The 25,985-nt window shown below is 34.7% G+C and overlaps 1 protein-coding gene across 2 annotated transcripts in view; it reads left to right on the forward strand.

The window, feature by feature from the left end:
• ALCAM (activated leukocyte cell adhesion molecule) overlaps window positions 1–21,585 on the forward strand; it is a 201,369-nt gene extending 179,784 nt beyond the window's left edge. Inside the window, exons 14-15 of one of the 2 annotated variants that reach the window (XM_029214020.1) lie at window positions 17,453–17,568; window positions 19,131–21,585. In XM_029214020.1, coding sequence (XP_029069853.1) covers window positions 17,453–17,540 — 88 coding nt within the window. In that variant the 3' untranslated portion in view covers window positions 17,541–17,568; window positions 19,131–21,585. The remainder of the gene's footprint in view (window positions 1–17,452; window positions 17,569–19,130) is intronic. The other variant, XM_029214019.1, reaches the window with a different exon arrangement.
• The last annotated feature ends 4,400 nt before the right edge of the window (window positions 21,586–25,985 follow it).

Genomic DNA, 25,985 nt, shown 5'->3' on the forward strand with positions numbered 1-25,985 from the left:
CAGGAGAGGCCACAACAGTGAGAGGCCCGCGTACCGAAAAAAAATAAAAAATAAAAAAAAATAAAGGCACACTTAGAAGACACCACTAGATTAGTTCCCTACTTCCTTTCAAGGAGATCTAGAAACAAGTTTATGGTACTGGGGAAAATCTCACAAAAATGTTTAAGAATCTTCTAAAAAGTTATTTAAAAGCAACTTGAACCCTTAATAGCCCTGCACTTACAGAAATAACACAGAAGGGGAGTTGAGAGGGAGGACTGAACTCCCTTTGGCCACTCAGTAGCTATGTGGCCTGGGCAGCTGTCCATTACTCACCATCAGTTTTGTGAGTCCCTGTCACCTGCTGGGGGCTTTCACATACACTATACATTTATCCTCACACCAGCCCTGTGAGTAGATCCTATTGTCCCCTATTTACAGAAGAGCAAGCATCTTAAGAGGAGGGACTTGTCCAGGGACTTGCAGCTAAGACTTGACACATGAGGATGAGAACCCAGACTCACTGACCCCAAGGTCAAGACTCTTCTCTCTGCCTCACTAATTAGAGAGTCTTCCAATATTAATTTGTTGTGATTCTGTTATTTAAATTTTATCTCATTTTAAAGTTATAAAAAAAGCTGACTGATTGAGAACATTTAAGGCAAATAACTATAACAATTTTTATTTTAACCCAAGTGCTCGTTCTTTATAAATGCCTTAACCTCAAATCAGTTGACTGAAAAAAAAATGTTGACTGAAAATATTGCTAAAGGGAATGTTTTAAATAAGTTTTTGTTCTCTTCCAGTAGTAGATGGAAATCTAACCTGCTTTCAAATCTCTGAAATTTCCCCAAATTAAAAAGGACACTTCCATAAAATTACATTATTTTTACCACATCAATCTCAAAACTGAGCCCAAAAGTAATCAGAATAATTTTTAGAGGCTTTTCCCTGCAAGAGAGAGTGGACTCTCAGTAACAAAAATGGAGAAATTCATTAAAAATTCCAAGTAAATCTTATATACATAGACTCAGTGAATACCCCTTCCCCCAGCAGCAACACTATCTTTATTTCTATTTAGTACATTTCACAGTGGTTAACACTTAGCTTATTTGTATAACTTGGCACACCCGCTGGGAAGCCAGACTGCTGGAGCTTGAATCCTGGTTTTGCTACTTACTAGCTCTTTGACCACAAGCAAGCTTATTAGTCTCAATGTAAAACAGAGATATCCTAAGGCTAAAATAATTTAATACCTATGCAGCACTTAGAACAGTGCCTGGCACATTAAGGCATTATAAGAGTGTTAGCAGTTATGATTTTGGAGAGTGAGATTAAGAAAAGAAGGGAGATTGTTTTTACTTTTGTTTTGTAACTTTAAAATAAGAAAAATATCAGTTTGAAGTTACTCAGCTCTTATTCTACAAATATGTTTCATGTTGCTCTTAACAAACGCTTTTTTGTAATGCCAGTCTGAGAGCAGTGATTCTTAGCCTGATTCTACCTTACAGATATGCGGAAAGATATTATGATTTGCCCTGAATACCACAGAATTCCTTCGAGGGAATTCTAGTCACTCCCTTCCTCTGAATACCTCCTTCTTTTATTTCATAGAATTTGGTAAAATCACAGAAACAACTTTTCATCCCTAGACAAATACTAAATCCACCTAGAAAGTAAATAGTATTGGAAATGGAAAAGGTATCCAGATTCTCATTGTACTTTTTGTCTGGTTCTTTCAATCCCTGGTCATAAGGATCATGCTTTAGCTTTTCGCGGTATAATGTTTTTATATTAAGGTAAAACTCGCTTACATTAAATATGCAATTAAATCTATTTTGATAAATTTATACACCTTTGTAACCATTACTCCAGTCACGATATAGAGCATCCCATCACCTCAGAAAGTTCCCTTGGAATTCCTTCCTGTCCAGCCCTGCCATCCTTTTTCCCTTAGGCAACCACTATGCTGATTGTTATCACCAGAGATTACGTTTTCTTAATCTGGAACCTAATATAAATGGAACTATACAGAATGTATTCGTATCTGGCTTCTCTCCTTTAACACAGTGTTTCTGAGATATCAATACATGTATTAATGATTTACTTGTTTAGAATTGCTGAGTAGTGGTCCGTTGTTAGAATATATCACATTATTTTAATCCATTCTCTTATCTATGGACACTTGGATAGTTTCAAGCCAGTATGGGCTGTCATGAATAATATGGCTAAAACCAACTTTCTATATAAGCATTTTTCGTGGGCATATGTTTTCATTCTCTTGGGCAAATACCTAGAAATGGAACTGCTAGGCTGTAGGGTAGATACTTGTTCATGAGAAATTGCCAAATAGCTTTCTCAAAGTAGTTGTCCTATTTGCAGCCCCACCAGCAATATATAAAGTTTCAGTTCTTTTACATCTTGGCATAAATTTGGTGGTGGTGTTCTGTTTAATTTTAGCCATTCTAGGAGGTGTGAAATGATATCTAATTTTGGGTTTAACTTGCATTTCCCTGAGACCTAATGATTTTAAGCTCCATGTACTTATTGGTGAGCTTCTTTTGTACAGCGACTATTCAAATCTTTTGCCTATGATTTTATTGTTATTTGTCTTATGTAATTGCTCTGTAAGGGTTCTTTACATATTCTATATCAAAAACCTTTGTTATATATTGTAAATATGTTGTCGAAGTCTGTGGCTTGATTATTCTTTTCTTAATGCTGTCTTTTGACGAGCAGTTTTTAATTTTGATGGATAACAACTTACCAATTTTTTCCTATTATATTTACTGCTTTTCGTGTCCACTCTACAAAATCTTTGCTTATTCCAAAGTGGCAAAGATGTTTTTCTATGTCTTTTTCTAGAAATTTTATAGTTTTACATTTGAGTATATATCTGCTATTTTGTGTGTGGTGCAAGATAAAGTTTGTTTATTTGCTTGTTTTATGCTATATATATATATAGCATATCAAGTCATTCTAGCACCATTGGTTAAAAAAACTTCCTTTTGGCCTTGGCATATTTGTCATCCTCATCTTCATCCTCATCATCATAATAGTCCTTCAACTTTGATGTTCTGCTTCTGCTAGTAATTTTATATCTTTGTGTTTCCATATAAACTTGAGCAACTTGTTACTTTCTACCTCCCCCCCACCAATTTTTAAAGCTTCGTGAGACTATGGTTGCTTTGAATTTCTACATAAGCTTGGGTATACTTAACATCTTAAAAATATCTAGTCTTCCAAACATGACCATCCTATATATCTCTATTTACTTAAATATTTTCCTTTTTTTCTTAGCAATATTTTATAAATTTTAATGTAGACATTTGATATGTCTTATAAAGTTCATTCTTACGTTTTATGTACTTTGTAGCTATTATAAATGCAATTATTCTGTGAGTTTCATTTTCCATTTTTATATTAGTATATAGAAATATAATTAATTTTTGCTGTTGAAATGCATACAACCATCTTCCTAAATTCACTTGTTCTGTTAGTTGTTCTGTGAATTCCTTAAGACTTCTATGTAAACAATCATTTTATCTGCAAATAGAAATAATGTTACTTCATTTCTTCCATTTTATATGCTTTTTATTTATTTATTTTTTTTGCCCTCATAGAGACTTTCAATACAATGTTGAATAGAAATGTGGAGAGCAGACATCTTTACATATTCTCAGTCTTAGAGATTGAATTGTTCAGTATTTGCCATTATGTATGATATTAGCTGTACGTTTTTCATATTTGCCTACTCAGAGTTACTTAAGGGTAGTGTCCTCCAGACTGCCATGTCTGCCCAAGACTTCTGACTCCAGCTGCAAGGAGTTAGGGTCCAAATACATAGTTAGAGAGAAGAGTTCACATAAGACTACCCTCATTTCTGCTATCAACTCAAGCTTGGGGTTTTGCAAAACCACCCTGAGGTTTGATAATTTGCTAGAATACTCACAGAACTCATGGTTATATTCATTACAAGTAAAGGATACATTAAAATTGACTAAGAGAAGAGAAATGCAGGGCAGAGTCTGGGAGGATTCTAAATGTGAAGTTTCCTTTGTCCTCAGGGACCTGTTACTCTACTGGCCTCAATGAGTGGCAAAAGCATGGAGTATTGCTGATCTGAGAAGCTCACCTGAACTTTGGTGTCCAAAGTTTTTGTTGAGACTTCATTACATGGGCATGATTGATTGATTAATTATCCATGTGGTTGAACTCAATCTCCAGCCTCTCCCTTCCCCAGATGTCAGGCTGATATCAAATGGCCCAAAGCCCCCATCCTAAACTGTATGATTGTTCTTTCAGGTGTGGCCAGTCTCCACCCCAAGATGATTGGGTGTTGATGGCCCTGCCCTGAGACATCTCCTCAGCATAAACTATCAGGTGTGATCCAAGAAGCCCCCCACAAATAAGAAAGCCACTCCTATCACTCAGAAAATTCTAACTATTTAGAGATTATCTCCCAGGAACTGAGCACGAAGGCCAAACCTCTCTTTGGGCAAGGCCAAATTCCTTCCAACACAATGTCCTTTAACAGGTTGAAGAAATTTTTTAATATTCTTAGATTACTAAGAGTTTCTATCGCAAATCATTGTTGAATTTTCTCAAATGCCATTTCTATATCTACATCTATATTATATTCTATCTATATCTACATTATTTCTAAAAATAATCATATTGTTTTCTCATATTTTTTATTCTGATACAATGGTAAGTTACATTGATTGATGATTGAATGTTAAGCCAATCTTGCATTCCTGGAAAAAATCCCACTCTATTATGATGTATCATAATTTATATATATATTGATGGATACTATTTGCCAATGTTTCATTAAGGATTTTTTTGTCTACATTCATGAGGAACATTGTTCTGTAATTTTCTTAATTTATGTTTTGTTCCTTTATCATATATCATATATCATGTATCATCTTTTTAGGGAGCTTTCAATTTTCTTGATGATTTCAAATAACTAACTTTTTGCTTTGTTTTTGTTTCTATTGCTTATTTTCAATTTAAACTTTTTTTTGCTCTTGTCATTACTATTTTCTTTCTTCTAGTTATTTAGAGTTTGACTTGCTCTTCTTTCTCTAATTTCATGAAGTAAATGAAAAATTTAGATCACTGATGTTAGCATTTCTTTTTTTATAACTTAAGCTTTTAAAATTTTAATCTCCCTCTCAGCAATGGGTTAGCTGCATTCCACGAATTTCAGTATGTTATATTTTCATATTTACTCAGTTCAAAATATATTCCTCTTGTGGTTTCTACTTTGGAGCCATGTAACTAGAACTCTATTAACTTCAAAACATTTCTCATCTAATTCCGTTTTGTTCAGACAGCCTAGTCTGTATGCTTTTAGTCTTTTGAATACACTGAGGGTTTTTTTGTTTTTGTTTTTGTTTTTTTTGGCCTAGCATGCAGGCATGCAGTATTTCCAGGTGGATGCTACTCAACACTTGAAAATACTTACATGGTGGCTGATGGGTAGAGTGTTCTATAGTATATGATGTTAAAGTAGATAATAGTTTGTTTAAATTCTCTTATTCTTATAGATTTTTTTCAAATTATATGAAATCACTTCACATATAATGCATTGATAAGAAGGTTACAAGCATACACTTCCAGTACTAGAGCGAGCCCAGTACTAGTTATTTCATTATGATCATGCTTACTGAATTTTAGTCCATTTACCCTATCAGCTACTGAGAAAGATCTGTTAAATTCTCTAATATTGTATATTTGGCTATTTCTCCCTTTAGTTCTGTCACTTTTTGCTTTAGGCTTTCATTAGGAACATACACTAACAATTGTTGTGACCTGCTTATGTATTGAACCTGTTATAATTATTAAATGTCTCTCATTATGGTTGTAATATTCCTTGTGTTGAATTTTACATTGCCAGATATTAATATAGCCATACTGTTTTCATATGCTTACAGTGTACATGTGTATCTTTTTCTACCCTTTTATTTTCAGTTATCTCTTTATATTTAAAGTGCATCTCATGTACAGAGAGACTGATCAAACTATGGCTCCCAGGCCGCTGCTTAATTTCATAAAGTTTTATGGTAGCACAGCCGTGCCCATTTCTTTACATGTTACCTGTGTTGTTTTATGCTGCAAAGCCAGAAGAGTTGAAACAAATCCATGTGGCCTGCAAGACTAAGATATTTACTATCCGGACCTTTCAGAAAAAATCTTAACCCCTTGTATACAGCATGTAGTTGAGTCTTGATTGTTTATTATAGTCTGACAATTTTTACTTTATAATTGGAGGATTTAGCCAAGTCACATTTTACTTAATTATTGATATATTTACATTTAAGACCACCAGCTCCCTATTTGTTTTCTAGTTGTCCTCTGTTTCTCTTTTCCTGCCGCCTTTTGAGACACTCCAATAAGTTTTAGTATTACATTTTAATTTATCTACTGGCCTTTTAACTCTCTGTCTTTGTATTCTTTTATTGTGGTTGCTCTAGGAATTTCAATAAGAACTCAGTTTATAACAGTCAACTTATGTAATAGTCTAAAACCCCAAAACATTATAACTTCATTTATCCTCCTCCATATAATTGTAGTGTGAGGTTTATAATGTATTCAGTTGTAATGGATATGACAACAAGAACAAAAAAGATGGAAAAGGTTAAATGAAAATACAATTTTTCAAAGGTCATATATAATACTATATATATAGCATTAAATAGTTGGTTGTCTTTGTAAAAAAATTTTAATAGTATTTTATATTTTAGCACATATACAATCTATATTCATTCTTTCTTATATATCTGGGTTTCCATCTAGTATCATTTTCCTTCAACCAAAGAACTTTCTTTAATACTTCTTTTAGCACAGGTCTGCTAGTGATAATTTTTCCCAGTTTTCTTTTATTCAATTTAACATGTCTTTATTTTGCTTTTGATTAAAATATATTTTTACTAGATATAAAATTCTAGTTTGAGGGTTTTTTTCCAGCATTTTAAAGATGTTGAATTAACTTTGCTATGCATTGTTTTCTTGATGAGACATCATCTGCTTTTCATGTCATTGTTCCCCTGAACAAATTTTCTATGGCTACTTTCAAATCATTGTCTTTATATTTGCTTTCAATTACTTTCAGTATGATGTAATTAGATGTGTTTTTCTTTTTATCATTCCTCCTTGGGAGCTGCTGACCATTTTGGATGCAAGTTAATGGACATCAACAAATCTAGGAATATTTTTCATTGTTTCTTCAAATATATTTTATGCCGCAATTCTCTTTTGCTTCTCCTACTGGGACTCCAATTACACATTTGTTAGATTGCTCACTGTTGTCCCACAGGTCACTGAGGATCTGCTTCTTTTATTTCTATTATTTTTCTCTCAATTTTTTAGAATATATAATTTATATTTTTTGTCCTTACGTTCACTGAGTCTTTATTCTGCACCACCAATCTGGTGATAAGATAATTTAGTGAATTGTTAATTTCCAATATTGTGGTTTTAAGTTGTAGAATTACTTTCGTTTACATTTTCAGTACTGAGATTTCTATCTGTTCTCTCATTGTTACCACACTTTTCTTTAAGTCATTGAACATGTTATGTAATACTGATTTAAAGTTCTTAACTGTTATTTCCAGTCTCTATTATCCAAGGACATTCTCTGGACTTTGTGTTACATTATTTTACTCTTCATTTTTATGTGTGGTAACTTCTTATTCATAACTATTCTTTGTTTGGTGATATGTTGTAGAGATCCTAGGTTCTACTGTATAGGCTAAAGGATATGGATTGTTTTTCCTGGCAAAGAATTAGATTACTGGCTGATTTCCTTGATCATGTCACAGTTACTGTTACATTTTATATTTCACATCTGTCTTAGGGTGAATGCTGAATCTTGACACATAGTCTTTACTAAGTTTTTCTGGGATTTCAATAGAAAGATTGACATGATTGCCAATAACTCCTGGCTTGGTGAGGTTCAACTACAAACTCTGTTTCCTCTGTATGGGTAACAGCTAAAATCTGTGTCAGGTTTTTAAGCTTTCCAGGTGTTGCTTTCTTCTGGGCTACATGAGATTTCTTCCACACATGCAGTTTAGAGATCATTTTTGTAGTTTACACACAAATCTGGGCTCCTCACCACTCTTTGGCTCTCTCCTTTTTTGAGATTTTATTACCCTTGATTTCAAGGTTTAGTTCTAGTTAGCCTATGCCTCTGCAAATAGGAGATGCCCTCAGAGGAAAGCTTATGCAAAAGTAGAGGTCACCCAGTATAGGGGTCAACTTTCCTTCAGTTTCTAATTTCTTCTTGTTACTCTCAAGTATAGCCATATAGCTTATTCTGTATTTTCCTGAGAGTTTATAATGTTATAAATGTAAGGATTGACAAAATAGAAGTGGGTTGCTTTTTTAATCATTACTATTACAAGAGCTTCTTATAGTCCATGCTTTATTTTATTTTATTTATTTGTTTGTTTATAATTTTTGAATTTTGTTTTATTTATTTTTATACAGCAGGTTCTTATTAGTCATCAATTTTATACACATCAGTGTATACATGACAATCCCAATCACCCAATTCATCACACCCCCACCCCCACCCCCACGCCACTTTCCCCCCTTGGTGTCCATAGGTTTGTTCTCTACATCTGTGTCTCAATTTCTGCCCTGCAAGCCGGTTCATCTGTACCACTTCTCTAGGTTCCACATATATGCGCTAATATACGGTATTTGTTTTTCTCTTTCTGATTTACTTCACTCTGTATGACAGTCTCTAGATCCATCCACGTCTCAAATGACCCAATTTCTTTCCTTTTATGGCTGAGTAATATTCCATTGTATATATGTACCACATCTTCTTTATCCATTCGTCTGTAGGTGGGCATTTAGGTTGCTTCCATGACCTGGCTATTGTAAATACTGCTGCAATGAATATTTGGGGTGCATGTGTCTTTTTGAATTATGGTTTTCTCTGGGTATATGCCCAGTAGTGGCATTACTGGGTCATATGGTGATTCTATTTCTAGTTTATTAAGGAACCTCCATACTGTTCTCCTTAGTGACTGTATCAATTTACATTCCCACCAACAGTGCAAGAGGGTTCTCTTTTCTCCACACCCTCTCCAGCATTTGTTGTTTGTAGATTTTCTGATGATGTCCATTCTAACTGGTGTGAGGTGATACCTCATTGTAGTTTTGATTTGCAATTCTCTAATAATTGGTGACATTGAGCAGCTTTTCATGTGCTTCTAGGCCATCTGTATGTCTTCTTTGGAAAAATATCTATTTAGGTCTTCTGCCCATTTTTGGATTGGGTTGTCTGTGTTTTTAATATTGAGTTGCATGAGCTATATATATATTTTGGAGATTAATCCTTTGTCCGATGATTCATTTGCAAATATTTTCTCCCATTCTGAGGGTTGTCTTTTCTTCTTGTTTATGGTTTCCTTTGCTGTGCAAAAGCTTTGAAGATTCATTACGTCGATTTGTTTGTTTTTGTTTTTATTTCCATTACATTAGGAGGTGGATCAAAAAAGATCTTGCCATGATTTATGTCAAAGAGTGTTCTTCCTATGTTTTCCTCTAAGAGTTTTATAGTGTCTGGTCTTACATTTAGGTCTCTAATCCATTTTGAGTTTCTTTTTATGTATGGTGTTAGGGAGTGTTCTAATTTCATTCTCTTACATGTAACTGTCCAGTTTTCCCAGCACCACTTATTGAAGAGACTGTCTTTTCTCCATTGTATATCCTTGCCTCCGTTGTCATAGATTAGTTGGCCATAGGTGCGTGGGTTTATCTGTGGGCTTCCTATCTTGTTCCATTGATCTATGTTTCTGTTTTTGTGCCAGTACCATATTGTCTTGATTACTGTAGCTTTGTAGTATAGTCCGAAGTCAGGGAGTCTGATTTCTCGAGCTCCATTTTTTTCTCTCAAGACTGCTTTGGCTATTCAGGGTCTTTTGTGTTTCCATACAAATTTTAAGATTATTTGTTCTAGTTCCATAAAAAATGCCATTGGTAATTTGATATGGATTGCATTGAATCTGTAGATTGCTTTGGGTAGTATAGTCACTTTCACAATATTGATTCTTCCACTCCAAGAATATGGTATATCTCTCCGTCTGTTGGTATCATCTTTAATTTCTTTCATCAGTGTCTTGTAGTTTTCTGCATACAGGTCTTTGTCTCCCTGGGTAGGTTTATTCCTAGATATTTTATTCTTTTAGTTGCAGTGGTAAATGGGAGTTTTTCCTTAATTCCTCTTTCAGATTTTTCATCATTAGTGTATAGGAATGCAAGAGATTTCTGTGCATTAATTTTGTATCCTGCAACTTTACCAATTTCATTGATTAGCTCTAGTACTTTTCTGGTGGCATCTTTAGGATTCTCTGTGTATATTATCATGTCATCTGTGAACAGTGACAGTTTTACTTCTTCTTTTCCAATTCCTATTCACTTTATTTCTTTTCCTTCTCTGATTGCCGTGGCTAGGACTTCCAAAACTATGTTGAATAATAGTGGTGAGAGTGGACATCCTTGTCTTGTTCCTGATCTTAGAGGAAATGCTTTCAATTTTTCACCATTGAGAGTGACGTTTGCTGTGGGTTTGTCGTACATGGCCTTTATTATGTTGAGGTAGGTTCCCTCTATGCCCACTTTCTGGAGACTGTTTATCACAAATGGGTGTTGAATTTTGTCAAAAGCTTTTCCTGCATCTATTGAGGTGATCGTATGGTTTTTATTCTTCAATCTGTGAATATGGTGTATCACATTGATTGAGATGCATATATTGAAGAATCCTTGCATCCCTGGGATAAATCCCACTTGATCATGGTGTATGATCCTTTTAATGTGTTGTTGGATTCTGTTTTCTAGTATTTTGTTGAGAATTTTTCCATCTATATTCATCAGTGATATTGGTCTGTAATTTTCTTTTTTTGTAGTACCTTCGTCTGGTTTTGGTATCAGGGTGATGGTGGCCTCATAGAATGAGTTTGAGAATTTTCCTTCCTCTGCAATTTTTTGGAAGAGTTTGAGAACGATGGGTGTTAGCTCTTCACTAAGTGTTTGATAGAATTCACCTGTGAAACCATCTGGTCCTGGACTTCTGTTTGTTGGAAGATTTTTAACGACAGTGTCAATTTCATTACTTGTGATTGGTCTGTTCATATTTTCTATTTCCTCCTGGTTCAGTCTGGAAGGTTACACCTTTCTAAGAATTTGTCCATTTCTTCCAGGTTGTCCATTTTATTGGCATAGAGCTGCTTGTAGTAGTCTCTTTGGATGCTTTGTGTTTCTGCAGTGTCTGTTGTAATTTCTCCTTTTTCATTTCTAATTTTATCGATTTAAGTCCTCTCCCTCTTTTTCTTGATGCATCTGGCTAATGGTTAATCACTTTTGTTTATCCTCTCAAAGAAGCAGCTTTTAGTTTTATTGATCTTTCCTATTGCTTTCTTTGTTTCTATTTCATTTATTTCTGCTCTGATCTTTATGATTTCTTTCCTTCTGCTAACTTTGGGTTTTGTTTGTTCTTCTTTCTGTACTTCCTTTAGGTGTAAGATTAGATATTTTATTCGAGATTTTTCTTGTTTCTTGAGGTATGCTCTTATAGCTATAAACTTCCCTCTTAGAACTGCTTTTGCTGCATTCCATAGGATTTGGACCATTGTGTTTTCATTGTCTTTTGTCTCTAGGTATATTTTGAGTTCCTCTTTGATTTCTTCAGTGATCTCTTTGTTATTTAGTAATGTATTGTTTAGCCTCCATGTATTTGTGTTTTTTATGTTGTTTCCTCTGTAATTCATTTCTAATCTCATAGCATTGTGGTCAGAAAATATGCTTGATATGATTTTAATTTTCTTAAATTTACTGAGGCTTGATTTGTGACCCAAGATGTGATCTATCCTGGAGAATGTTCTGTGCGCACTTGAGAAGGAAATGCAATCTGCTATTTTGGATGGAATGCCCTATAAATATCAATTAAATCTATCTGGTCTATTGTGTCACTTAAACCTTCTGTTTCCTTATTTATTTTCATTTTGGATGATCTGTTCATTGGTGTAAGTGAGGTGTTAAAGTCCCCCACTATTATTGTGTTACTGTCAATTTCCTCTTTTATAGCTCTTAGCAGTTGCCTTATGTATTGAGGTGCTCCTATGTTGGGTGCATATATATTTATAATTGTTATATCTTTTTGTTGGATTGATCCCTTGATCATTTTGTAGTGTCCTTCCTTGTGTCTTGTAACAGTCTTCATTTTAAAGTCTATTTTATCTGATATGAGTATTGCTACTCCAGCTTTCTTTTGATTTCCATTTGCATGGAATATCTTTTTCCATCCCCTCGCTCTCAGTCTGTATGTGTCCCTAGGTCTGAAGTGGGTCTCTTGTAGACAGCATATATATGGGTCTTGTTTTTGTGTCCATGCAGCAAGCCTGTGTCTTTTGCTTGGAGCATTTAATCCATTCACGTTTAAGGTAATTATCGATATGTATGTTCCTATGACCATTTTCTTAATTGTTTTGGGTTTGTTTTTGTAGGTCCTTTTCTTCTCTAGTGTTTCCCACTTAGAGAAGTTCCTTTAGCATTTGTTATAGAGCTGTTTTGGTGGTACTGAATTCTCTTAGCTTTTGCTTGTCTGTAAAGCTTTTGGTTTCTCCATCGAATCTGAATGAGATCCTTGCCGGGTAGAGTAATCATGGTCGTAGGTTCTTCCCTTTCATCACTTTAAGTATATCATGCCACTCCCTTCTGGCTTGTAGAGTTTCTGCTGAGAAATCAGCTGTTAACCTTATGGGAGTTCCCTTGTATGTTATTTGTTGTTTTTCCCTTGCTGCTTTCAATAATTGTTTTTGTCTTTAATTTCTGCCAATTTGATTACTATGTGTCTTGGTGTGTTTCTCCTTGGGTTTATCCTGTATGGGACTCTCTGTGCTTCCTGGACTTGGGTCGCTATTTCCTTCCCATGTTAGGGAAGTTTTCGACTATAATCTCTTCAAATATTTTCTCTGGTCCTTTCTCTCTCTCTTCTCCTTCTGGGACCCCTATAATGTGAATGTTGTGTTTAATGTTGTGTCAGAGGTCACTTAGGCTGTCTTTATTTCTTTTCATTCTGTTTTCTTTATTCTGTTCCACAGCAGTGAATTCTACCATTCTGTCTTCCAGGTCACTTATCTGTTCTTCTGCTTCAGTTATTCTGCTATTGAGTCCTTCTAGTGTAGTTTTCATTTCATTTATTGTATTGTTCATCTCTGTTTGTTTGTTCTTTCATTCTTCTAGGTCTTTGTTAAGCATTTCTTGCATCTTCCTGATCTTTGCCTCCATTCTTTTTCCAAGGCCCTGGATCATCTTCACTATCATTATTCTGAATTCTTTTTCTGGAAAGTTTCCTATCTCCACTTCATTTAGTTGTTTTTCTGGGTTTTATCTTCTTCCTTCATCTGGTAAATAGCCCTCTGCCTTTTCATCTTGTCTGTCTTTCTGAGAATGTCATTTTTGTTCCACAGGCTGCAGGATTGTAGTTCTTGTTTCTGCTGTCTGCCCTCTGGTGGATGAGGCTATCTAAGAGGCTTGTGCAAGTTTCCTGATGGGAGGGACTGGTCCATGATTTATTTTTAAGTTGTGAAAATATTATATCCTCAAACTTATTATAACTTCCTTCTTCCCATACTGGTCAAAGTAGGTTGAAAAAAACCACAATTGCAAAATTGATTTATTACATTGCTAAATTTATTTTATTTTATTTTATTTTTATACTTATACAACATTGACTCTTTTATTTGTCTCTCTCTCTACTGGCTCCCTGCAAGTTGGAATTTTTACTTTGGAGGAAAGAATATTATTTAATGAAGTGATTTTGAAAGAATAAAAGAGAAAGAGAGGGAGTGAAAAGAAAAGTAGAGAGAAAAGGAATGAAGGAAAAGTCAGGGAGGTGAGAGGATGCAAGGAGAATAAAAGAAAAAGGTTTCAAGAGTCATGTAGTTTTCCTTGATTGCCACAATATCTTACTGATTTATAGAAATTATAGTTATTAGTATATATTAGAATATATAGCAAGGTGCTATTAGAATAATCAAGGTACATGTTTATGCATATAATTTTGTTCAGTTTTACCTGAAAACATTGGAGTAAGACGTCACTCAAGTTCTGTCATTTCAATGTAGTATTTTCTCTATTTTACCTATCTGTAAAAAAGCAGCTGGGTCAGTATTGACTTCATATTGCTGAACACTAATATCATCAGGAACAGTAAAAGGGATTAGATATAAACTGTAATAAAGTCAGTTAGTTCAATGCAGGAAAAAAAAAATCTTTTGGATGCCTACCATAATCAGACAGTAAGATATAATAAAACATGGTCCTTATTATCAAGGAGCTTACACTCAACTCAGGGAGACTAAAGAGACTGGCCACATTTGAAGTGTCATTGGACAGATGGCTGGAGGTCTGGGTAGAGACTCACTGAATGGAAGAGCTGGATCTCTCTGTGTTTAAGATCTGAAGAAAGCAAAACATGCCAGAGTCTCAATCAGAAACTTGAGAGGTCCATGACTTAGGAGTAGGGACAAACCAGATGTAGACTGAGTCTTACTAAAACTGCAACTGAGCTTCAGACCCTATCTGCTCACCTATCTGCAGTAAAGGGGGGACCTTATGTGATGGAAAATAGCATCATATGTAGTCTCTTCTGTTATTTTATATATGGTGTCATGCAAAAATAAGAGGACTAGATATGCAAAGAGTCAAGAAAATATAATCAATAATCAAGAGGAAAAATAGACAAGCAGATCTATGCATTATTTGGGTATTGTAGTTAACAGGCAAGGATATTAAAATAACTATAAATAAGATATTGAAAGGGGAAGAAAAGATGGCCAAAGGAGATGAATGGAATAGAAAATAGAAATGTACTTTAAAATATTTAAAAATCAAATTGACATTTTAGACTTGAAAAAGATACTATTAAAAAATAGGTCTATGGGGACTTCAGATAATATTAAAAAATAGGTCTTTGGGGACTTCCCTGGTGGCACAGTGGTTAGGAATCTGCCTGCCAATGCAGGGGAGCCAGGTTGGAGCCCTGGTCTGGGAGCATCCCACATGCCACGGAGCAACTGGGCCCACGCGCCACAGCTTCTGAGCCTGCATTCTAGAGCCCACGAGCCACAACTACTGAGCCCCTGCGTGCCACAGCTGCTGGGGCCCACACGCCTAGAGCCCATGCACTGCAGCGAAGAGTGGCCCCTGCTTGCCACAGCTAGAGAAAGCCCGTGCACAGCAACAAAGACCCAATGCAGCCATAAATAAATATATAAATAAAAGACTTGACCTTTTAAAAAAAAAATAGGTCTTTGGTGGATAAATTTAAAAGCAGACTGGCCACAGCAGAACATAAGAGAAGTAAACTGGAATACAGATCAATAGGAAACATCCAAGTTGAAGCACAGAGAGGAAAAAGAATAGATAAGATACACAAGAAAATGAGAGACATGTGGGACACACACAAAAGATCTAATTTATGTATAAGTGAAATCCCAGAAAGAACACAGAGCAAGAATGTCTGTTGCCAGTAAAATAGATAAATAAGCCCAATAACAAGCTATACAGCAATGAAAATAAACAACCTACAACCACATGCAACATTATATATGAATGTCACAAACATAAAGTTGAGTTTAAATAAAAGGCAGACAAATGAATACATGTGGTATGATTCCATTTATAACAAATTATAAAACCAGGTAAAACCATTCTGTGAGATATCAGGATTATAGTAACCTTTGGAGAAGTAGAAGTGACTGGAAGGGAGTATAATTGGGGATTTCTTCATCTGCAACTATTTTATTTCTTGAACTAGGTACTAGTTACATTCATGCACCCAGTTTTTGAAAATTCATTGAACTGTACTCTTATGATAGGTACATTATCTTGTGTGGATATTATTGAGGTTACTAAGATTTTATTCGTTACTAGTTAAGTAACTTATTAGCAAAAGAGACTAGACCTCAAAATATCTGTGGTATGTATATATGTATATATAATGTGATATATATAATGTAGATGGCATATATACCTTTATTTTCTACATGTAAATTCATATATATATATATATATATATATATATATATATATATATATACTGTCACATATTATAGGACTCAATCATATTGGCAGAGTTTGAGGTTGCTCTCCTGCTTATGAATCAATTTAGAAGGCTGTAGTTTAAGCTAAATTAAGAATTTTAAAATCACAAATTAAATTAAATTTAGGCTAAATATAATGAATGTCTCAGTATGAATGAGCCATATGTCTTTATCTCACTTGGACATAAATCATACACAGTTACACACTATTAACACTATGACACTCTTAACACTATCACACTATTAAGTTGTGATTCTTAGCAAATGAGTTAAAGAGTTCTATTTAAAGCATAGAAATACTTTTAGGGAAAAATGGAGTTTTCTACCCTAGCTTCCTTAACCAAGAGACACGTCTGGTACTATATAATTTTTATATAAAAGTAGAAGTATTACTAGGAATTATATAGCAGTAATAATTTGAAGTACCATATCACTGTGATTCCCCTGATGTGCTTATAACAAGGAGAGAGTTAGGGAATAAAGGAGGAATGGAAGGAAGGAAGAGAGAGGGGAGGGAGGGAGGAAGGAGGTAAGGAAATAGTACACTCTTGGAAATACAGTTATGATTTCTCTCAAGTGGTCACAAAACCAAGGAATTTAGCTGTGTGTTTAAGAAAACCTGATTTCAGCTCTTAAAAGAGAGAATCTAGTAGTCGTGTGTAACCCTGGAAGCCACTAGGGCAGTGGTTCTCAAACTACATGCAGCCAGACCACTAGGAGGTCTTGTTTATCATAGATTGCAGGCCCCATCCCCAGAGTTTCTTTTACATGCTTCTATGGTGGGGCCTCAGAATTTTCACTTCTGTCACGTTCCCAGGGGGTGCTGATACTGCTGGTCTGGGGCCACAGTTTGAGAACCACCACACTGGAGCTGCCTTATCTTCTGCTAGGATACAGGACATTGATTCAACATGGATGCATAATAGGGAATGCAGAAACTGAAAGCCCCTAATGAAACTTCTTCAGAAAATTTTTGTAGGATGTATTTTCCCAGAATGAAAATTTTGACTATCAAATGATAATAATTACTTCCCGGAAAGTAGAAAGAAAATCAACCCAGCCAAAAACATGATGCAACTAAGTATGTATAGTCTGTGTTCAAAATAACTGGCTTCTTTTTCTCTTAGCATACATTTAATGCAACCCTACAACCAAGGTAATTTCAGTGGAATGTGTTCTGTTACCAGTCAAGGCTCACAGATGTGGAATTGTTTGTCCTAGGGGCTTACCTGTATTAGATGTATAACATTTGCTTTTCAAAGATACATTAATGTGAACCCTAAAATTAAAAATAAGAAAGATTAAATATGTGTGTGTCAATGTGATAATGTTTAATTCTCTCATAGGACTGCATCAAAACATGTAAACAAGGATCTTGGTAATCTGGAAGAAAACAAAAAGTTAGAAGAAAACAATCACAAAACAGAAGCCTAAGAGAGAAACTGTTCCACTTGTTGTCCAGGTGGGTAGGCTGTTTGAGGTTTATAGAAATAATTCCAGGAAAGTATGAAACATCCTAGAGATGAAAGGGAAAGCCTTGACATTAAGATACCTTATAATTACAGCTTTCAAACAGGAAGAGAGTTTTTCAAAAGGAAACTTTGGTTACTCAGAAAGGTATTCTCAGAAGTATGGAATCTCAACGGATTCCCCATCCTCTGAATAAAAATCATTATCCTCAGAATAATTGAAATCAATTTTGAGATTTTAACATTCAATGAGCATTTTTTATTCTAATGCCAAAAATTTTGCTGAGTGCAAAAATCTTAATTTTATAAATTGATATTTTGATTAGATGAGAAGAAATTCTCATACTTTATTTTTAAAAGCAATTATGAGAATAATTTTAAAATATAAAAATTTTAATCCAAGGATTTAATATACTTAAAAGTGTCAGCATATTTATACAACCATCTCTCAAATCATTCTAATGAACAAATTTGTGTGTGTGTACACACACACACTTTTCCAAATAGTGTATATATTATATATGTGTGTATGTATCTATATGTGCATATATATGTATGTGTGTATTACGTATACATCAATATAATATATATGCATGCATATATATTGCATACATCAATATATAATAGCTATATGAGTATGATTTTTAAGATAATCTCCAAAAGAGGTATGTTTCCATGGTATTGCCACTTTCAATTTGAACTTTTTATTTTTATTTATGTTCTCTTGAGCCAGTCAAACAGAGAAGCCATTTGGACAAATTATTTTTTGTGTCCTTGAGAATAGTGTTACTGTAGTTTACTCAAATATATAAAAATCCCCAACAGCCATAGTAAAACTTTGGTTCATTATAAATAAACCGCAAGTTATGATTCGAGTAGGTCACCTAAATTAATCCCATAGAGGAGATAGGGAGTAAGGGAAAGAATTGCAATTAGAAGAATGCACACAGGAAAGAAAAATAAGAATGATTGAAATAAGACATTTTTATAATCTGGAAACCAGAATCTCAAAATGATTGGGTGAAAGGAGTGAGATCTGAATTCCTTCCCTTATCCTGCCTTCCACTGGAGACCAAGTACACAGCATTCCCACCTGATTCTTATTTCTGCTTCTCTAGGATTCGTTCCTCAATCCTCTGTAAATGTAGAGTTTGCCGTCTTTGTTCTTCAAAATCAGATAGAGTAAATTCTCAAAGGAAAATTGAGCTTGAGGACAAAGCCCACAAAATGGAGTGTGATTTGAAGGGATAAGTGAGTTTGTTAACCTGAAGAGAAACAGAATGAAATATTTTCCTGAAAAACCTTATAATTTTCATTAGAATTAAGCAGTTTTCACAAAAATACTTTCAACAATTCAAAAAGATTATTAGTTGAAGAGCTGCAGCAATACCTGGGATAACAGTTAGGTTCCGGGACAGTGGAGCTTTATAAAAAGCTCTTATGAAAAAAAAAAAAGCTCTTATGAAGTATCACTTTCAGTACAAAGCGTATGTTGATTGTGAAAAGTGATTGCTATGGTAACTTACCTGAATTGTGGTTTTTTTCATCATTTCAGAGAAAAGAAAACTATATAGACCAATTGAAGCATGAACGTGGATTGTATTTAAGACATATACAAAGACATTGACGGCAATTCATGGTTCAAGTGTTAAGCAGTTCATTCTACCAAGCTGTCACAGGATTTTAGAGAATTATCTCAAATAAAACAATGAAATGAAATTACAAACAATAACAACAAGTTTTGGCAGCCATGATAATAGGTCATATGTTGTGTTGGTTTGATTTTCTTTTCTGTAAATGTCTGCACTGAGAATTCCTTTTTGGTTTGCCTTTTATGTAAATTTTTTACGTAGCTATTTTTATACACTGTAAGCTTTGTTCTGGGAGTTGCTGTTAATCTGGTGTATAATGTGATGCTTTTATTTCAATTGTTTATATGGATAATCTGAGCAGGTACATTTCTGATTCTGATTGCTATCAGTAATGCCCCCAGACTCTCTCACAAGCACCTAAATCCCAAAGGTGGCAGCTTGTGAAGATTGGGGACACACGTTGCCCTAATCAAAAACTGATTTTTATTACTAGGGAAGAGGAGGCAAAGAGTGAGGTTGATAAGCACCAGATGAACTACTTCTGTGTATGTGCCACCAGCTGACTCTCAAGGAAATCACACGCACGTATGGACACACACATAATAATGGTGCTCCCAAACTGACAATTTTGCCTATTCTGAAAAAAACATCACGTAGAATTTGGGTAGCATTTACCTTTAGAGACACTTGCTAGTAAATTATTTTCTGTCAAAATAAGAAAACAAATCAATGAATGAGAGACAGTTTGAAAATATCATGGATAACATTCCCATTTTCATAGGTCACTATGTAAATCACTGTAATTGAAAATTGGAATTAAATCCTTTGGGTTATCCACTGCCTTAAAATTATACCTATTTCCTTTAAAAAAAACAAGATATCAGTCAGAATTGGAGATTTTTAACAGTGATCATTATCAAAGCTGTGTTATTTTCCACAGAATATAGAATATATATTTTTTTCGTGTGTTTTTGTTAACTACGCTACAGATATTGAATGCACCTTGAGATCATTTAGTGTTTTTAACTGGTACATAATTTATCAAGCAGTACATCAAAAAGTATAATAATAAAATGTCTATATACCTTTAGTTACATTCAAATTTGTAACTTTATAAACATGTTTTATGCTGGAGGAAATTTATAGGGTGGTAGTGTAAATGGAAACTTTTTGAAGTAGGCTGGATATGGGCCAATAGCTACTTGGGACTAGACTTTTAAACTTTGCTCTTTCAAGCAGAAGCCTGGTTTCTGGGAGAACACGGCATGGCCATTTTTGTCATGGATTTACATAACTTTATTGAAGAAAAATGAACATCAGATTTCCAGGTATAGAATTGTGTTCTTTTGGAGGAAAGGAAAACTGGTGTTCGTTTTTTAGAATGATGCAATAAAAAATTAGGAAGGCAATGAAAAATAAATTGAAGATTAAAGTCAGATGAAGATTAGGAATAAATACTTTGCCACTTCTGCATTATTTAGAAACACACGTTGTTGTACATTTGTAAACCATTTGCTGTCTGAGCAATAGTGACTCAGTTTAATAAAAGCTTCCTATAGTGTATTGGTATGAATTAAATACATAAAATATCCTATTAGACTCGATGCTGTATAAAATATTATGGGAAAAAAGAAAATATGTTATTTTGCCTCTAAACTTTGATTTATTGAAGTTTTATTTGGCAGGAAAAAATTGAATCTTGGTCAATATTTAAACCAAAGTGAAAGGGGAAAAACCAAAGTTATTTGTTTTGCATGGCTACGCCATTCTGTTATCTCTGTAAATACTGTGATTTTTTTTCTTTTATCTTTAGAATTTTGTTAAAAAAATTCTAAAATTTTTAAACACCTGCTTTCCACAATAAACCATGAACACTAAAATGAACTTATTTGCATATAAATATTTTTTCTTTTTATCTTTTGGTGTGAGAGATCAAAGGTTCAAAGTTTAATTCCTAAGAGACATTTGCATAAAGAAGCAATGCAACAATAGAAAGAGAGGTTTTTACTGCAGTTATTTCTTGGCGTCTATGGTTAACTAAGTCCAAAAACAGCTGTCAGAACCTAGAAAGCAGAACATGGGAAACTCTGAGCTTTGGACTGAAAGCAGAAAGTTTGCCTGGGGAAAAAAGAGACAACATTGTTACCAGTGAATCAATGCCTGGATAAAACGGAAAGCTTATGTGTGCAACTGCAGCCATAAGCACAGCAAGGCTGGGAAGGAATATAATGCACAATCCTCAACCTTTGAGGTTTCATCTTTCCAAACTTAACTCTTTGGCAACAGGAGACAGGTTTTGCCAGTTCAAGGTTCACTCCCTATCTGTGATTACAGGACTTGTATGTGGAAATGGATTAACATACCCGTCTATGCCTAAAAGATAATAAAACTGAAATATGTCTTCACATATCTCTCACAGCTGTCTGCCTCTTGTCTAAACTAGGATGTTCATGCATAGAAAGTAGTTGTCTTTATTAAAGAGTGGAAAACTCATTGTGACTCCCCATCTCCCTGGAGAAGTAATTCAGCAAAATAAAATTGTCCATGCCTTCCTATGATGTCAGGTAAGCCACTTCAGCTAGTCCCCGATTTCACAAGGGGTGATTTCTATAATGCGTGTATCTCCCTTTTCAGCCATAGAGTCACACTTATTGTGGGCCTCCCACGTGGCTGTCCTGGGAACTGACTTAAGAGGACCCTTGCCTGTTCAGCGTACCATCTGGAGTTACCTAGGCATGAACCTAGAAATGCTTCCCCCTCCAAGTAAGGTAAAGCCAGCTATATGCGTCAGAGAAAGTAATTAATATTTATTGAGCTCATACTGTATGCTTGGGCCATCTATACGTTATCTTTTTCAATCCTGAACGGTTATAAATTGTATTAAATATCCCCCGTTTCACAGCAGAAAATTAAGGTTTAGAGAGATTCCATAACTCCCAAGTACGTTTAGCTTCTAAGAAGATAAGTCAGGTATCAAACCGATCTGATTCTAAAGGTCATGCTCACCCCAGTCTACTATAATTCCCACACTTCTTTAATAAAGAAATCTTCCTTTTTAGAATATGTAAAATTGAAAAACATTAATTGATACATGAACTGGTTATACCTCTATAAAGGATTATTCCAAGATATCCAAATCACTTAATAGGCAAATATTATAATATTTTAACTGTATTTGGAGTATTAGACATTATATATATGATTAAAACACTTCTGTATTTAAAAATGTGATGTGACATATATATATCAATCACATCACACTTAAATACCTCCCCCACATATATATATATATAAATCTCACACACACACACACATACACTATATATATATATACCACGTTACATATTAAACACACATACTGCTCTCAGATACCAGTTACCTATTGTGAGACCTGGACTATATTGGTGTTTTATTTACACTGCTTCATTTGAATCCACCCACCATTCTGCTACAGGAGGTGCTGTCCCTATCTTACACATGAGGACAATGTAAATAAGTTTGTCTACAATCACAGACACCAGGAGTGACTAACCTAGGACCGGTACTCAAGATGACCAAGTTTAAATTCTATTCACTACATTGTTTATCATCCCTGTTGTATTGAATATACATCTAATCTATGCTTGGGGAGAGTGCCAAAAGATAGATTTGCATTGAATAACCTACTTGTTCCCCCTAGTAACTAATGCCATTCATATTCAGAGTAATATGATAAGAAATATGTGAAAACTGCTTTGAAAACAATAAATTATTATATAAATGTTAGTTTTTTATTACATGTCTAAGGAATTAAGTGTACTATTTTAAAAAATGCAGTAGATTTGGCTTTACAAGTATCATACTTTAACAATAAAAATTACTTCAGTTAAACGTAGAATGTATATTTCTTATCTAAGCTTCTGAATAAAAAGTATTTTAAAAACACTAGAAACATGAAGTCAGAATACTGGAGTTCATTTTTTCCCCCTCTTTACCTGTTCCAATCCAATTTCTTTTTCTTCAGCAAATATCCGTCTCTCATTTTTTCTTATAAATGCTCCTCAAATGCACAAATATTCATTGGAAAATGAACACACAAGCATAAGACTGCAAAGGCAGATGGCATTCTCAAGTTACCTGTCTTGTCTCTTTTTATTAGCTAGCTCAGGAAAAGGTTTTACCTTGTGATGGCCAAGCAGCTGAGTGAATTCAAAGATATTCAATTACATTTATAGGTGTTTACACGCACACATGCATACACATGCACACACAGACACACCCACACACACACACACATTATGGGCTACTTTACCCCATAAACCTGTAAGGGAGGATATAGGATTTGCTCATCAGAAAAGGAATTGTTTGAAGAGCTACAAAATATTTGTCAAATAGGAAGCAGCTACGGGGTAAAAATATTCATGGTACTTTGATGGGAGGCATTCATAATTGTAACAAAAGGTATAATAGCACATGTTAGACCCAATAGTTGCAATGAAATTTGTATGAGTAAACCTAATTGCATAAACTCTATACTACCAAGAAATAAATGAGGTCCTCAACATCTAGAGGCTCAACATAAATTATTATATTCTTTAAGAAAATGTGTATTATCAGAGAGCACAGGCTATGGTCTCCAGAAGGTATAGCATTTGACAAAACATGCCTTCAGAAGCTGACAGCAGCTCAATTTGGACTATTTGTGAGATAAATAATCAAAATGTCATCTCAACTTTTTCTATACATATTTTCTTTCTGATTATGTTTTCCCAGCTAGGCCAGCATAAATTGAGCTTCAGTTAGAAGTTTAAATTGATGGCTCGATTCATATACCGAGATGTTCACTTCCACAGAAATAATAGTTGAAATTTGGGCAACCCTGAATAATTCTTTGAATTCTCATTGGTGAAAAAAACATGTTATTAGTGAAATGAGATGTATTTACTGCTGGAAAATTGATTCATGGGACTCTCCCTGGGATGGCTTATTAAGGAAATGGAATGGTTCTGATAAGAAAAGTTTTATGTTTAAGCATCAGAGTCGTTCCTTACATGCTAAACTGTTAGTAAAAACCCAATTTACCCAGAAATTCTGGGCTTCTACATTGTTGGCAGTAACAACTAAGTTCCTTTTTCTTACCTTGATTAGAATGGCCACCAAAAGCTTTAAGATAGTATTTGCATTGACAGACAAATAGACATTACCTATTGTTGAGTCTGATTCCAAAAGGAAAGATGATTTTTTCAAACATTTTCAGGTTCATTTACAGGAATAATCGTCTGTGACTTTTCTTAATTTAGAGAGCTTTGTTCTTCATATATAATAGTTGCATATTAAGCTACTTGAAAGATGATGGGTTTTTGTCACACTGGCAACACCACAAAAACAACAAATAGACCTTCCTCCATATTCCTAACAGATAATCTGTTTTCAGAGAAATGCAATTTAAAAGTTGCGTGTAGTGATTACTTTCATTTTTTAAGTTTAATTTTTCTTGAATATAATAAAATAAAGTCATTAAAATATGAAATACGTACTTTATCACCAAGGACTCACTATATTTTTTGTTGTCCTGATGACAATAGCAATATATGAAATTAGTGTTCAATTCAAAGTGTTGTACAGATTTAAAAATAGTAATGCTGTAGTATTTATGGTGTTTCTGCAACATCAGTGAAGTGAAATTTACATTGATCCCCTCAGCATCGTTGCCCCGTGACTCTTGCATTGCACCAAAGAGAAACTGGCAGTAGACACTTCTTGTTGGGTCGGCTCCATTATTCCCCACTCTTACTAGTGGAAGTAGGATATGTATGTGTATAGGCTGGGGTGGAAATCAACTTCTCAGTTTCTTCTTTAAAATGATTTTTCCGGACGTTTGATCCAATGGGGAAACCATGTGGTTGGGAGCAAAGTCAAATGGGCTTTACCAAAATAATTTATATTCCAATTTAGACATGGAAGAGAAGAACAGAGCAGCAGACGTTTGGAAACTTTGATGAGCACAGGGAGCGTTCAGTTATGATTTGGTTTCCCGATCAGCTCGAGTTTCCAGATTTAAAGCACTTGTATTTATAATTGCAGTTAACTGATCTTTTGCTAAAAGATGACTTTGTGTGATGAAGCATATCACAACAGTTTGTACAGCCTTTGATCTTGTCCTTGGTTCATATTTTCTTCTTAGAAGAAGCAACTACAGCTATACGGTAGGATAAGTCCTTTCCTTCCATTCCCCTCTTTTTATGTTTCAGAAGACGTTTCCTAAAATTAAATGCTTTTGCAAGCATCCTGTTTCTGTTTCTTTTATGGTCCATCTGTTGCATTAGTAGCTAATATGCATTATATGCATTATATATTATATATATAATGCATATTATATTATAATATGCATTATCCTGATGATTTACCCTTCCCTGTCTTCATACCCCTTGCATGTGACTTTGTAGCTCTTCCCAGAAAAGGGTCAGAGCATATTTTCCCACCCCTTGACACTAGACTCAGCCCTATGGTTTGCTTTGGCCCATGAGATTGTGTAGAAGTGACCAGTGACCATTTTCTAGCTCTGAGTCTAGATCTCAAGTGGCCTACCATGTTTCTTCTTGCCCTCTTGTCATCACCATGAGAAGGATGAGCCAAGGCAAGCCTGTTAATGCCAGGAGGAGGTTGAGGACCCATGGAGCAGATCTGCACCAGGTAAGGTGCCTCAGACAAGACCAGGCCAGGGCAGAGCTCCTACCCAGCCCACAGTCACATGAGCAAGCCCAGCCAAGATCACCTGAGCACAGCCCACATCAGCTGTGACCCACAGACACAGGCGTTACAGTAATAAATGAGGGTTG

The sequence above is a fragment of the Monodon monoceros genome, unplaced genomic scaffold (assembly GCF_005190385.1).
Source record: "Monodon monoceros isolate NGI ecotype Baffin Bay Population unplaced genomic scaffold, NGI_Narwhal_1 Super_Scaffold_11, whole genome shotgun sequence".
Lineage (NCBI taxonomy): Eukaryota > Metazoa > Chordata > Mammalia > Artiodactyla > Monodontidae > Monodon > Monodon monoceros.